The 15907-nt window shown below is 29.0% G+C and overlaps 2 protein-coding genes across 2 annotated transcripts; both read right to left on the bottom strand.

Moving 5' to 3' along the window:
• Nucleotides 1-2668: 2668 nt before the first annotated feature.
• On the bottom strand, nt 2669-4257 carry LOC125877346 (F-box protein PP2-B15-like). Its single transcript, XM_049558672.1, has 4 exons — nt 3913-4257; nt 3711-3829; nt 3272-3568; nt 2669-2855 (listed from the first exon to the last, which is right to left on the bottom strand). Exons 1-4 carry the CDS (start codon nt 4168-4170, stop codon nt 2726-2728), a joined length of 804 nt encoding a protein of 267 aa, XP_049414629.1. The 5' UTR covers nt 4171-4257; the 3' UTR covers nt 2669-2725.
• A 1802-nt stretch (nt 4258-6059) lies between these two features.
• On the bottom strand, nt 6060-7595 carry LOC125876595 (F-box protein PP2-B15-like). Its single transcript, XM_049557818.1, has 3 exons — nt 7236-7595; nt 6674-6792; nt 6060-6547 (listed from the first exon to the last, which is right to left on the bottom strand). Exons 1-3 carry the CDS (start codon nt 7503-7505, stop codon nt 6088-6090), a joined length of 849 nt encoding a protein of 282 aa, XP_049413775.1. The 5' UTR covers nt 7506-7595; the 3' UTR covers nt 6060-6087.
• Between the last annotated feature and the right edge of the window lie 8312 nt (nt 7596-15907).

The raw sequence follows: 15907 nt of genomic DNA, 5'->3' as shown, positions 1-15907 counted from the left end.
TATTGTTATTTAGTTTTTGTATTGAAAAAAAATTGGGTCATCTATAATAAAGTTTACAAGAAAATTAGTGAAACATAAATAAATTTGACCATCAAAATAATAACTTTAAATTAGTCGTTGAAACAAAAAAAGTCAAAAAAAATTATGTGTGAGGAGAATTAAATATACCCATATGGAATTATATATATTTTTTAAATAATAATAATTTAAATATTATATTAAAATTAATTTTTTCACTTCCGTTAGAGGAAAAGGGTATATGTGAGTCATTTGTACAACAATAGGGGCATATATGAGCCACTTTCAAAATGAGGGATATATCAGTTCTAAATAATAAAGTTGATGGGTATATCAGACCCTTTTCCCTTTAAAAAATTAACTTAATTGATTTAATTTATTTTTAAGCAAGTCAAACCGCACCAAGAATACCCCTGATTATTGTATAGATGACGTAATTTTAAAAAATTGAGATACTACTCCTATTACTTTAACAAGAAGGAAATCGGGTTGGCAAAGCTAATGAGTAGGCAGTAATTACTAATTAGGCACAGAGTGGTCTACCTGAGTCTTTAGGCACTAGCATATTTATAAAAGAAAATTTTGGAGAGCCTTGTTAAATCACTACTAAAAACATGTCGAAAACCTAGGGTTAAAATCGACCCAAAATTGATGAACTCGATAATGTTGGAAAATGGTGAGTCTGTGACGGTGACGTTCTTTTTTAAAAATATTTATTAAGAAAAACAAGGGTAAAAACCCCTTGATCTTTTCAGAAACATAGTTATAAAAAAATGTAGCAACTTGCATTTGAACTCAAACATTTACTGTGACATTAAACAATTTTATATCACTAAACCACACATACTTTTTGTCTGTTGTTTTTAGGGGTGAATTTATTGGCAAAAATTGGGACATGTGAATCTTTGGTCTCTCCGTAAAATTAAGTATTTTATGAATATATTTTCTGAAATTGATCGGGTACGTGTAATATTATTTGTTGACACTCATGTTATACAAGACTAAATGGTGCATTTTATTGAAGATTGAGTTATTCACCTTGAGGACTTGAGATCAAATCCCATTAAATACATTTTTCCATTTTTTTTTAGTGGTGCACTCATGTTTTAGAAATGAAATCATTTTCGTCAAATACGGCTCAGATGGTCCAACTATATATGGTGGTGTGTGATGCATATATAATTGCCTAACTGTAGTTGACTGCAAGCAATTATTGAGATGCCTAATTGTTTGTTCAATGCAATTATGATCTTAATTGTCTTCCCGCCAAGTATATATGTGGTTAAGGATCAAAAGGAGTTTTAAAGCAAAAGTGCAAGAACCAAATTGTGATCGATATATGTGCCAAATAAGCTTACTCTCTGCTGATTTTGTTTGTTCAACCAAATCAAGCGGAGATCATAACGTTAAATTGAATCCATTCAACTTTTAGATCGACGGGTGGTGTCTGTCGAGCACCACATATATTTTGCTACTTCATCAATGCATTGTCGATAGCCCACATTGCAGCTACACTAACACCCTTGCCCGTTTGGCCTGCATATCAAATATTCAACTGATCACAACGGATATATATAAATCACTTTGTAATTTTATGAATAACTTACAGAAATCTCATTAGTTTAGGACCTAATTACTTATATTCATGATAGTTTAGTATATTACATTATGTATCAGATTTCAGTGGTCGGATACATGTATTGAATTGCTTCAGATACATAAATTTGAGATACAATTGAAGCGAGATACTTATTTTAAAGCGTTTGAATTAAATGATTATAACTGATTTGCTCAATTTGTAGAGTAATTTACCATTGTTAACAATTTTTGAGGATCTACAACATAACAACTTCAAAAAAAAATCCAAAAATATGGAATATCATTCATTCTTTTTTCTAGAAACATTAATTCAATTTTATTTCTTCAAATCTTGATTTATGTTTTTTTTCACAATAACCATTTTTATTCCTGATCAAAACTGTGATGGTGAAGCTATTTTCACGATAGCCATATTCATACACATACCATTATACATTAACATGAAAATCAGATACAAGACATTGACAACTTAGATACATTAACCATAAGCAGATACATGACATTGAAAGCTTATAGATTTGTGTATTAGATTTAACTTTTTAAAATATATGATATAATTATTAAAAAGTAATATTATGAGCAGTATTTTTAAACTTTNAAAAAGGGATTTTTGGTAATTAATGAAAGAGTAGGGAAATGAAGTAATTTCTTTCTTATACTATGTTATTTGCCTAATTTTTACTTTTTTTATTGGGCCTAATGCATACAAGTTTTGGACTTGTTTGTAAAAGAGGATAAAGTGGGTTTATTGGAAGAATTGAGTTGAATCTACTCCGGATTAACATCAGAAGAGTGAATAATAAATTTGAAGTAATTTGGATTGCTAAAATTTCTATACAATAAGTTATTATGATTATAAGAAGTTTAGCTAATTAATCTTTGATGAAGCGGTGGAATTTCAGTGTTAAATACTACAAGAACCTGACGATCTTTTAGTATCAAACATTAGTCACCCCTCAAAGAAAACCAGTATATTGTAATATTTCATTATCAATTTTTATTTTTTTTTCTCACCAACTTTTACACGAACCAAATAAATAAATCATTAAAGTGACAGAAAAAAAGATCAATGAAATTTATGATAACAATATTTGAATTTTCCTGAGTCCTAGTGTTTAGGCCTAACTTCAATGCCTTCAATGACAAGTCCACCTTTTACATGGAATCCCTTCACCTCCTTTAAACTCACTGTAAATTCCTCATCTTCATCTTCATCTCCACCATTGAATAATTCTCCTCAGAGGCGTATCCAAGGAGGGGTCACCGGGTTCACGTGAACCCATGCTCCCCTCCCGAGATCATATATAGTAGTGTTATATTTTTGAAAAATATTGAAATATAAATGTGTGAACCCATATTCGGAGTATCATATAATGTGATGATGAATGGGTGCACCTCTCTACGTGAGGTTAGAAATTTAAATTTTATATTCATCTTGTTTTATTTTTCTTTGTAAAATTAGATAACACCTCTCTAAATGGTTATTGGTAACACTTTTGACATTTTAATTAGTTTTGGACCTATAATATTAATTTTAACGGTTTTCAGTAATAAGAACCTAAATGTCCAACCGATCAAATTTATATTTTAGATCAACCTTTTTGTAATAATGCACCCATCATCCCGAAATTCTGGATACGCCTCTGATTCTCCTAACTCAATTTCCATCCATCCATCTTCCCTTTTATACAGCACTCTTTCATACCTCTGTTTTTCATTCGGCAGATCTTTTTCGCCCTTCCGTTGATCCAGAGTCGCCGTGTGAACATCTTTCCGATTGCCGATTTCCACACTAGTCTCAACCGGCACTGAACTCAGACCAAATGCACGATCTGAGATTTTCATTATGAAATAAATTCCATAATTCGTGTTTGCAGAAAGCATACTTGTCCTTAGCTTTGCTTTTACTACTAATTTGCATATCACTTTCAGTTCAGCCACTTTTGAGAACCTGTGGGAGAAAGAAAAAAAAACAGAGCATGTTAGAATTTTCAAGAATGTAGGAAAAGATTGAATTTTTTCAATATAATTACTTGAATTATTGAATACCCATTATTTATAAGCTAAAATTAAAGGGAATCGAGCGATCAAACCTTGATTCTGGCACAGATTTCCAAGTCCAATGATCTGGTTCTTCCCCATATAAAAGGGACAATTCTTCAGCTGAGATTATATATGATTTTTTCCCACTTGATTTCTCTATCGCAAAGCTCTACAATTATAACATTAACAATTATATAAAAATGAAGCCTTTTAAAATGGAAGATTGTAAGATGAATTCATTTGTATACATACCTTGTTACCACCATCAATGAGAATTGAATTGCAGAGACGAATAAAAAGCTCTTTTTTAGAAGAATAATTCAATGGAATGACAGATTTGTCAATAATTTTATCACAATCAGAAGGCAATAATGTTTGCCAGACAAAATCAGATGCTGCCACTAATCGGAGAAAGGATGAAACCAGAGAGAAACTAATTGTATCCTTAGGTGAAGTAAGAGAAAGAATTGAAGAAATGCAATCTTCTGGTAATTCATTGAATACATCCATTATCTTAGGTGAACTAATTGTTTGCCTTTTTGTTGATTTGGGCTAATTTTTGTTGAAATTAGAGAGAGATTATTTGATTAATGTATATATAGTGGAATGGTCTAAGTAATATGTAAAGGAGAATCATTTGTCTCTCTCAACCTCGTTGGATACTTTTTTTTTGATAAAATATCTACGAGCTGATATTTCAAACTTTATCCGTTCTATATTTAGAAAATGTTTGTGTGGATATACATTTAAGATAGTTTTAAATTGAGCAACTTTTACATTTAGAATGTTCTATTGTTTCAATTTATTTTTTTGGTTTTGATTAAGTAAAGAGTTTAAATTAATAATTTTAAATTAAAGAGATGTAAAATGTATCAATATATTCTTTAATTTTGTATGTGAAAATTTAAAATTAAAGAGCTGTCCGAAAAGAAATATATTTTTTTAAAATGGACTAAAAAATGACAAAAGAAATAAATTGAAAGATAAGAAGTATTACTTTTCTTAGAATTTTTTTTTAAAAAATTGTCATATAAGTTGGCTCATAAGTAGTCGAAGTACTAACTTATTTATCATCATTTGTTTGCTTTTAAAGAAGAAGGTCATTTAATTAAAGATTTCTGGTGGAATTCATTGAATGATTGTGAATCTATAGGAAAGGTTATTGGTGGAATTGAAATTTGACACTTGAAGGTAGGGAGGTAAAAAGTAAAAATTAAATTTGAATTTACATAAAATCATATATATTCGTAATTCATCCTGCCTCACATTAATTTTGAAAAGTTTCACTTCAACTTGCCCCGTATCCCTCCTGCCCCACACTACCTTAAATCCACCCCACTCAACACGGCTTTAAATCTACCCTGCCCCATTGCCAAAGGCCGAAGCGAAGTTCATTTTCACTTTCTTTCATAAGGTCTCAGTAAAGAGTATATAACATTAAAATCAGAGGAACTTTCCTTTGAAGTATGACCGACAAATTAAGAGCATAGGTATAATTATTAACCAAAGAGCAAAATAGCACAAAAGAGAAGGGAAATTTCTGTGAAAAGAAAGCGTGTGAAAATCTTTAATTAGTTGTCAGTCAATTTTGGTTTCTTCTTTAGTTTTCATCATTTTTATTTGACTCCTAGTATTCCAGGATGTCCACAAATACTAGTAACAATTTCAAAGGATTAAATTTACACGTGTTATTAGTTTTGAATAAAGGTAAGTTGTTAGGATCTCAGTCAATGTAACAACTAATATCTTGGATCTTATTCGCTAACGAGTTTAACTTTTATAAATTATTATAAATTATAATTGTGTACTTTCTTTGTTTCATATTAAAAATAATTATTTTTAATTTACTTTGCTTAATCTATAAGAGATATCATTTTTTTCTTCTTATTTACAATATTAAATAATTACTTAAAATAATATTAGTATATAAATTTAAAATTTTAAAACATCATTAAAAATATAAGACGGAGCAAATTTATCATCAACCACATTCTGCCAATTTTATTTAACTTATATACTCACATTTTTTATTTTATTTTTACATCATCAATTTATTCTAATCTATTACAGTAAATTATTTGCTTTAATTTACTATGACTAGTTTCACTTATTTTGAATAGTTATAAATAACTATTGTTTAAATGATTTGGTGGTAACATTTTTTTTCTTTCACTAGCACTGCATAGTTGTTAGACTCTTAAATAACATCTTTTTAGTAGAAAACGAAGAAAATAAATAAAAGAATATGTTCGTTTACATACAAAAAAATATATATTTAAAAATAATAATTTTAATCTCTTCACACGACAAAAAGCATTTAAAACCACAAAATTAGTTTACATAAAAAAAAAAGAAAAAAAAAAAGGACATCCCACTCTTTTTTTTTTTTCAAAAAAGAAAAAAAGAAAAAAAAAGTCTCATGTTTGGCTAGTGTTTAGGCCTTAACTCAATGCCTTCAATGATAAGGCCACCCTTAATATGATAGCCCTTCACCTCCATTAACTTCATTATGATCTCTTCATCACCATTTCCTCCATTGAAAAACTCTCCAATCTCTATTTCCAACCATCCATCTTCTCTTTCACGAACCATTTTTTCCTCCCCTTTGTTCACTCTAGCTTTTAACATTTCCACTCTGTTCCTGTAAAACAGAGACTCCAGCTTCTTGCTCTTTGGGTGCCGTAGATAAGCAGTACTGGTGACGGATTCTTGATCTCCCACTGAAATACTGATCTCCGACGGAATAGAATCCAACCCGAATGATCGATCCGAAATCTTCATGAGTAGATAAGCTCCGTATGTTGTGTTTGGAGATAGATCCCCTGTTTTCATCTTCCCCTGTATTTCTAGTCTGCATATTGTTTTCAGTTCAGCTACCTCTGCAAACCTGGAAAGCGATTAGGATTAAAAATTCGCATTTACAAGTAATAAAATAATACCATTGATAAGCAAAATTAGAGACTAATATTTTACTCTGATTCTCTATCCATGCTTTAAAAAGAAGGGAATTTACCTTGATTCTGGAATAGCTTTCCAGTTCCAATGAGCTGGTTCATCTCCATATAAAATAGAGAGCTCTTTTGCAGACATGACATATGAATTTTTCCCGGTTACTTTATCCAAAGCAAAGCTCTGAAACATGAAAATAAAACAAATGAGTGACAATATGCCTTAAAATTGTCTCCCACACACAGAAGCGGAGCTAGGTGGGGTTTATGGTTAAGATGAATTCACTAATTTTTTCGTAGACTTTATATTTATATTAGAAAATTAAATAAATATATGTATATTAACATATGAACCCCAAACTCCTAAGTCCTAACCTTGGCTCCACCTCTGCCACACATATGGAGAGCTAGTCCCCAAAAATGAAGAATTTGGATACCAATATTTGAAAAATGCTTATTTCAGTGTTTATATCAAATTAATAAATACACATCAGCTAGATATTCGTTTTATTAGTTAATCACGATTAAGAGTCAAGACTATATATATAGGATATGATTTAAGTTTTGTACACGGACATATAAAGATGTAAGAATTTTTTCCAACATATGATTCACACATAGTGTTACCTTGTTGCCATCGTCTATTAGAATGGAATTGCATAAGCAGAAAAAAAGTTCTCTTTTTGAAGAAAACTTCGAAGGTGTGACTGATTTTGTAGCAATATGTTGCCAATCAGAAGGCAAGAAAGCATCCCAAACACAATCCAACTCTGCCACTGACCGGAAAATTGAAGAAACCAGTGACAATTTTAGTGCATCACGAGGAGAAGTGAGACATATTATGCTACTAATACAATCTTCTGGCAGATCATATAAGTGCTCCCCTGTTGCTACCATTGTTGTAACTTGTAACGTTTACTTTTTTTTTTTTTGAGGAAATCAGAATGACAGGAAACAAGATCCCAATCAAATAAATATAGATATTTCACAAGTATATAGCAGTTTGAATGACATACACTCTATTAATATATATAGAGATAATAGGGGGCACGTAATGATTGAGCGAGTACTTATGGAGAAGTTTCCTTATATAATTCACCTGGTAAGTCACATGGTTTTGGTCTTTGCTTTATCAATATACTCCGTGCGTCTCAATTTATGTGTCTTAGTTTGATTGAGTACGAAATTTAAAAAAAAATTAAATTAAATTTTATAATCTTAAATTAAACATGTATATAATTTTTTAAATCTTGTAATCTTAAACTTGCGATGTTTCAAAAAAAATTAGGGAGATTAGAACTGAGAAAGCTGGTCCACTATCGGTAGTCATAGAAAAGGCCATAGGCATGACATGTCCAAACTGGTCAAATCTTTGGGGTATATTTTTAAATAAATACACCGATGGCTTCACATTGCAAATTTTGGTCAAAATCTGTGTTATCAACAATTTTCTTTTGACCGGAAATTAACAACTATTCAATTTTATGTAAACACAGTGTCACAATTGGGAATCTCAATTTGTTCATTACTACTGGTAAAAATAGAATCACGTGTATACACACATCAACTAGTCTTTCTTTAATCCACATCTGGAAAAGGTGTTCAATTTGGTTTGTTATAGGACTTTTCAAAATCTTCAAAATTTTAACTAACTGAAAAAAGTGTGATATTATAATAGTGCCAGTATTTCATATTATTATTTTTTGGACGAATTAAAAATCAATTACAACTTGGTAGTTAGCTGAATCATAATCCAAGAGCACGGAACCATGACAGGAGAAAAAGACACATATTCTATGGAGCCTTTTTATCAGTGGGAGGGTTTGATGATCCCAAATTGACTTGGCCTTTGGCAAAAGGCCTCTTCTCTATCGGATTTTAGAACGAAGACAAACCTATTTAATGCAAACTCAACTTGGCAGACTTATTTGGTGTGCGCTATAGGACTCCCACTTGAACCACTTGGACAATTACTTGGTTCAATCTTATACTACCACTGAAAACGAAAGAAAAAGGAAATGTTCAATTTGATAGAGGCATTTTTCTTTTTAAAGATTATGGTGTCTAGGCCAATTTTCACACATTTCGATTAATTCTACGGGATAGCTGCAACATGTAACATATAATTTTGTCCACCAAAGCTAGGACATATGGAAAGAATTACTAGTGTTTTTTTTTTTATATCTTCGATGAGTTTTGAATTAGTTACTTTTTAGGAAAAATTACCTAAACACACAACTTATTTTACTATATTCTCTAAAATTTCCTACCGTTTGAAAAAATTACAAAAATTCCTACTTTATGCGATGTTTCGGTCGGATGCATCACTTTACGCGATGTATAGGGACGTATGTGATGCGTCAAGACGTTACTTTACGCGATATATTAGTCGGATACATCACTTTACGCGATCTATCGATCGGATACACCACTTTATGCTATGTATCGGGACGTTGAGTGATGTATCCGAAATCAAGACGCGATGTATCGGGACGTTAAGTGATGTATCTGAAACCAAGACGCGATGTATCAGGACATAGAGGGATGTATCCGAAATCGGGATATGATGTATCGGGGCGTTTTGGATGTATATGGATTTCCCCAAATTTAAGGATTTTTTGTAATTTGAAAAAGAGTAGAAATATGATGTAATTAGCTCTTAACACTATAAAATTTGTGTAAAATCTACTCATTTTTACACTTCACATTGGCTCAATAATGTGAGTAAAAAAGTAAATCTACTGTATAATTGGTCCAAGTGCACACATATCTGCTTAGAGGATCACTATTTAAGATATAGCCATAATATAAAGTATTTAATGTTTAGCAGCCACTTCATATTAATCAACTTGACAATTTTTTTCCCCTTCAACCCATGCTGATTACTTGAGCTATGTAATTTGTTCTCTATCAAGTTTGCCATCTTTGTTTCCAACAATTTCTTCGACAAGTGTAGTATTGACTGGCTGGTCAACAATTATTGGATGCCGATTTTTTACTTTTCATCACAAATTACCATCCAAAATTACTCGAGACTTTTCCAATATTAATATTTTAGCTTGTGGTACCTGCTCAGTCCTCCATGCACCACCATGCTTGTTCGAGTTTGAGTTTTTCATCCCTTGGAAACCCTAACAATCCACTTATCTCTAGCCCATGAGCAAGCAATCTCTTCCATGTCCTCTTTAGAAAGGAACTATTCACTAGCTACCAAAAGAAACAAACAAAAAAAGGAGACCTTAAAATAGCGGCAACGCAAATTATAGAACTCCGGCAATTAACTCAATATATAAACAAAGCAGATCACATGACACTTATTTTGTTTTCAAAATCCAATACAGAAATGAGGGGAAGAAGAAAAATATTTTCTATATATCAGTATCTAAACGATAAAGAGTGAGATGAAAAAAAACAATTCAAAAGGTGCCTTTTCACATTTTTGTCTACCAAAATAATCATTCTTTTCATTTTTTACTTGGATGATCTTGTTATGAATAGAGAGTATGGAGTCAATTCGACATATCAGGTCGTCTTTATTTAACGTGATCCTTCCTTGTCTTTAATTTTAGCCTAGAAAAGCTAATTATAGTATCTAGAAACCATTTTTTTGTTCAAGTAATTAAATACAAACATGTTTAGACGAATTAAGTAATTAAATTGATGTATTGGGTCATTGATGGTGGTAAAAGTATCCGATCTGAATAGTTGTTATACATGGCACCGACACGACGAGAAATATGTTATATGACAATAGTTCACGCACGCACTATCGTGGTTTAAAAACATACAATTTTTTTTAGTCGAAGGAAACTGCGAAGATAAACTCGAAAAAATGCATGCAATAGTTATTCATTATACTCTACGTCTCAATTAATATGACACAATTGAAATTTTGAGACTCAATCAAATTTTTCTTTCATCGAAATTTCTTTTTATGTTTTTCTTTTTTAATATTTTAGCTAGGTTTATGATTTAGAGTACTTTTAAAGTAGTTTCCAAACATATAATTTTCATTTTAAAACATCTAAGGCTTCTATATTCGAATTAACAGTTAAGATTTAAAAATGTGAATTTAAGATTTTCAATTTGAGATAGAAAGAGTACACCTAGAGATGTTATAATTAACTGAAGTTAAGAACAATAGTGAAAGAAGAAAAGAGAACGAACAATATTCAAGATTAAAACCTAGCTTTTTATGTAGCGCAAATTATAGAAATACACACCTTTTGTTTCACTTATTTCCATTATCCCCTATTATTTTAAAAAAAAAATCCTCCAAAATCCCTTATTTCTTTAATGTATCCTAACTGCATATTAATGTATCTGAGCTACATATTATGTATCCGAGCTACATATTAATGTATCCGAGCTAGTATTTAATGTATTCAAGCTAGTTTTTAATGTATCTGAACTACATATTAATGTATCTAAGACAGTATTTAATGTATCCGAGCTTCAATTGTTGTATCCAATTTTTTTAATTTTTAAGAGATTAATATAATTAGAAAGTTTTTAGGGATATATTGTAATTTCATATTAAAACTATGAGATTTATGTAATTTACCCTTTTATGTATACCAGATACAGGTGGCCCGTGCTATCATGGGCCCAATATTTTGGTATTTTTTTATTTTAATTTATGTGATACAAGTAAAATTTAGAAAGTTGATTAAATTTAATATCATTTTTATATATATATAAATGGTTAATTACTTTTTGTTTGCATAAATTTATTATGAAAAGGTTCATTAAGATGTTCATAATTAATGTATTTTTTGTCATCAACCATCAATTTCTTACGCAAAGTAGTTACAAGATATAAACAAATATTACAAACATTCAAAATAATAAAGCAATAAATAAAGAATATGAATTTAAAAATAAAAGTAATAGCTAAAACGGATTTCATAATTTCGAAAAAATTATACACTAAATCTTGAATTTAAAACTAAAAGTCATAACTAAAAAGGATTCCATAGTGTCAGAAAAATCATACACTAATTAAATTAAAGTAGAACAAAAGAAATAATTTTTTTTTAAAAAAAATTCCAAAACACACTGAAGGAGGCACGTCGATATTAAAAGTCATAGCTAAAAAGGTTCCATAATTTCGAAAAAATTATACACTAATTAGATTAAAGTAGAAAAAAAGAAATAAATTTTAAATTTTTTTCAGAAACATACTGAAGCAGGCACGTCGACGGAGAACTAAAAGTCAAAGCTAAAAAGGACTCTATAATTTCAAAAAAAATTAGACACTAATTAAATTAAAGTAGAACAAAAAAAATAAATTTTTGAATTTTTTTCCTAAACACGTTGAAGCATGCACGACGATTTTAAAAGTCTGCTAAAAAAGATTCCATAATTTAGAAAAAATTATACACTAATTAAATTAAGTGTAAATTTTATATATGTCATATATTATAGTAATATTTTCAAGCTATATCAGTAGATTTAGACTTTCAAGTTATAACATTAAAAATTTCAGGTTCTAACAAATAATTTTTTTAAAAAAATTGTTTTCAATAATTGAAAAAAGTTGTTTAAATAAAATAAAGAGATAAAAGAAAAATGAATTTTTTTTTTTTTAATGAAAACAAGTAATAAACTGAAATTGTGGTGTTAATTTAATTTGAATTTATTGTAGATAATTAATAAATAGCACGAATTAAGGGTTTTAAGCTAATTAAAATTATTGAGTATCCTTAATTCACTCAAATCAGTTAAAATCAAATAAAAAGTCAGATTTTATCTTCTTTTTTTCAACATTTCTCTCTCTTCAATTTGCAACAAAAAAAATTCAACTTTTCCCTCTTCAATTTTCAACAATTTGAGTAATTGAAGTTTCTTTCATCTTTGAAAATTCTTGATTTTGTTGTGATGGACAACTACGTATCAATTTTAATCAAACATGGCGAAAGATGGGATCCTTAGGGTTAGTATTTATTATTGTTTAACGTTTGTTTTAGAATGATAGCGAAATGAAACAAAAATGATCAAACTGTCGATTAATTAAAGGTGGAGTCATATTTTGTTAACTGATGATATCATATTATGTTTACTGTTGTGAAATGTAAAAAAAATAGTGTTTTTTTTGTTTATTTGTTTATTTTGTATACGGTTGTTGTTTTGTGAAATTATAAATTTAATGTGATTTTATGAATAAATTTGATAGAATAAATTAAATGAAATTTGTATGAAAGTGTGCTAATTATTCTGTAAAAATAATTTAATTATAATGTTGACGAATTTATGAAAATTTATTTTATTTGATAATGAATTTGATAGTATAAGCCGAATGAATTATGTATGAAAAGTGTGTTAAGAAATATGTAAAAAAAAATTGAAATTCTTGACGAAGTGTATAATTTTGTTGTTATTATAATGATTTTTATGGATGAAATTTGTATTGTCTTTGGAATGAAAAGTTAATATTATTTAACATATTTCTAATTGATTTTTATAATATTAGAGTAATTGTTATTTTTTTTTAATGAAATAGAGAATTATGTTGATTTTCAAATGAAATGAATTATATATGAAAGAGGGTTGATGATGTGAAATTCAAAAGGTCTAAAGTTACTTGTAGTAGAAGTTGTCAAATTGGCCACAACATGAAGCATGTTCAAATTATCTTGTGCAAAACTAATGACTGTTTATTTGTTTAAACTATATATAATTTTTATTTTATTTTGTCATTTAGATTAATGTTTTGTTTTGATATGAAACATAATTGGTTTGAAGTGCATTATAAACTTAGTGTTTAATATACCGTTCATTCTTTCTACACTGTTCATTCATTAATCTTACAGATTGCATATTGTTAAAAATAAAATTTATTCCAGCTTAATACATAAGATAGTGTAAATATTAGTGATAATTATAAAAGGTAATTATGGTATCCTGAGTATTTAATTTAATGTAAGTTTACATGAATATTAATTTGGTTTTCAACTGGTATCCTACTATAAACAAATTTAAAACAAATTGCAGTTAGTGTTTCATCCCCACACTAACTTCATACACATATTAATCAAAATTTCATACACGTTTCATCCAAACAACATTTTTAAAAATTGATAAATTCATATAATCACACAATTTATACCATTTGTATATCAATATTATGTCACAATTCATACAGTATCCAACAATAAAATATTAAACTCATAGGCATACACGTATTAATCAGATTTCATACACGTTTCATCCAAAAACATGTTTAGAATAGAAAGTAAGCATAATGTGATTTTTTTTAGAAAAAATCAGTAGTTTGACAAATCATACCATTTTCATATCAATTTAATAATTTATACCATAATTACAGTTAATAGACAATCACACCAATGTTAAAACACAATTCATACCATTTGTATACCATTATTATATCACAATTCATAAATTTTCAAAATCAAAACATTAAAGCGTAGTCAATACATATATTAATCAGATTTTATACAGATTTCATCCAATAAATGTACAGTTTGAAAACACACTGATATTTTCAAAATAGTATCTTGAAATTGTAATAGGCAATCAGTAATTCATATGTAAACAGTATCTGCCTGAAAGAAAACATATGATATTATATATCATCAAATACTTAAACACAAAAAAATTGCCCAAAAATTAAAAAAATAACTTTTTGTTGTTCTTCTTGTTGATGGTTTTGAAGATGCTCTTCTTCCCCTTTTGATTTGCAGGGGTGACCTTTTTTTTCTTCATTTTTTCTCTCTTTGTCGCTCCTTTAACTTAGATGAACCATCCGTTGCCGGATTTTGAATATTCGCCGGATTTTCAACAATTTTAGGCGGGGGAGGGGGGTGTTGAGTTAATATATTAAAATTTGAAACATGAACATCATCATTAGAAGTTCCTTCATCCAATCTTGGACTCTTTCGCGGCGTTTCAAAGGGTTTCTTAGACATAATTTTATCGGAAAAAAATTGGACGAAAAATTGAATGTTGGTGTAGTTGGCAGGTGAGAAAAATAGGAGAGAAGAAGGTGAAAGTGGGATGATAACGTGTATAGTTGGATAGGTGTGGGGGAAGGGTGGTGGGATTGACTAATGGGAGGTTATGAGTGTAGCATTAAATAAGGAAGTGTAATCAATGTAAAATCCATAAATATATGTAACTGATAATTTCATTTTTAAAAAAGGAACTAAAATCAAATTAATTAAATATTATTAATTAATAATATAAAAATATAAATAGATTAATCATTTATTAAATAAATTGAAATAAAATTTTGAATTAAATTAAATTTAATTGATAGGTCATAACCTGTAATTAAACTGTTATAAGTAAGAATTTTTTAAGAGTAGGTTTAAAACTTGTAATATTGTCTCTTAAATGTGTATATGATGTGATTTTTCCTTAAATTAAAGTAGAACAAAAAAATAAATTTTTGAATTTTTTTTCTAAACACGCTGAAGCAGGCATGACGATTTTGAAAGTCTGCTAAAAAAGATTCCATAATTTCAAAAAAATTATACACTGATTAAATTAAAGTAGAACAAAAGAAAATTTTTGATCTTTTTTTTCAGAAATATACTGAAGCAGGCACGTTGACGGAGACGTGCCTAGTTCAGCACTAACTGTCTCTTATATAATAAGAGAAAAAAAAATAGACACTAATTAAAGTAAAGTAGAACAAAAAAAAATGAATTTCTTTCCGAAACACGCTGAAGCAAGAACGACGATTTTAAAAGACTGCTAAAAAAGATTTCATAATTTCGAAAAAATTATACACCAATTAAATTAAAGTAAAACAAAAGAAATATTTTTTATATTTTTTTCCCCAGAAATACGCTAAAATAGGCACGTCGATGGAGACGTGTCTGCTTCAGCACTAACTGTCTCTTATATAATAAGTGAATGTTTATAAGTACTAAATTTGATAGTGTAAAAAGGAACTACAACGTCATTGTGCAAAAAATTAAGCTCATCTAAATATTATATCGATGTGCATTGTCGTAAGGAAATCGCTAACACTTTTGTCATAGTTAAGAGTTAGCATCAAATTTTAAAATATCTATTTAAATTTAGGGCAACTTACGGAAATAGCTACCATAATTAAAATAATTATTCTCCTTAACTACAATTTTAATAATTACTGACCGTAGCTATATTTTTAGTTGTTGTAGCCTGTAGGAATGATCGTTTGTATAATTCGCTTCTTTTCAAAGTTGTATACAAAACTGAATTCAATTTTTCTTAAGGTAATGGCGTTAATCTCGGGTGAGAAAATGCATACAATGTCGTAATTCGCGGAATATTAAATCGTTAGACTTCAT

The sequence above is a fragment of the Solanum stenotomum genome, chromosome 1, assembly GCF_019186545.1.
Source record: "Solanum stenotomum isolate F172 chromosome 1, ASM1918654v1, whole genome shotgun sequence".
Taxonomy (NCBI): Eukaryota; Viridiplantae; Streptophyta; class Magnoliopsida; order Solanales; family Solanaceae; genus Solanum; species Solanum stenotomum.
Note: the sequence above shows the minus strand (reverse complement) of the source record. Positions and strands in the feature narration are given on the sequence as shown.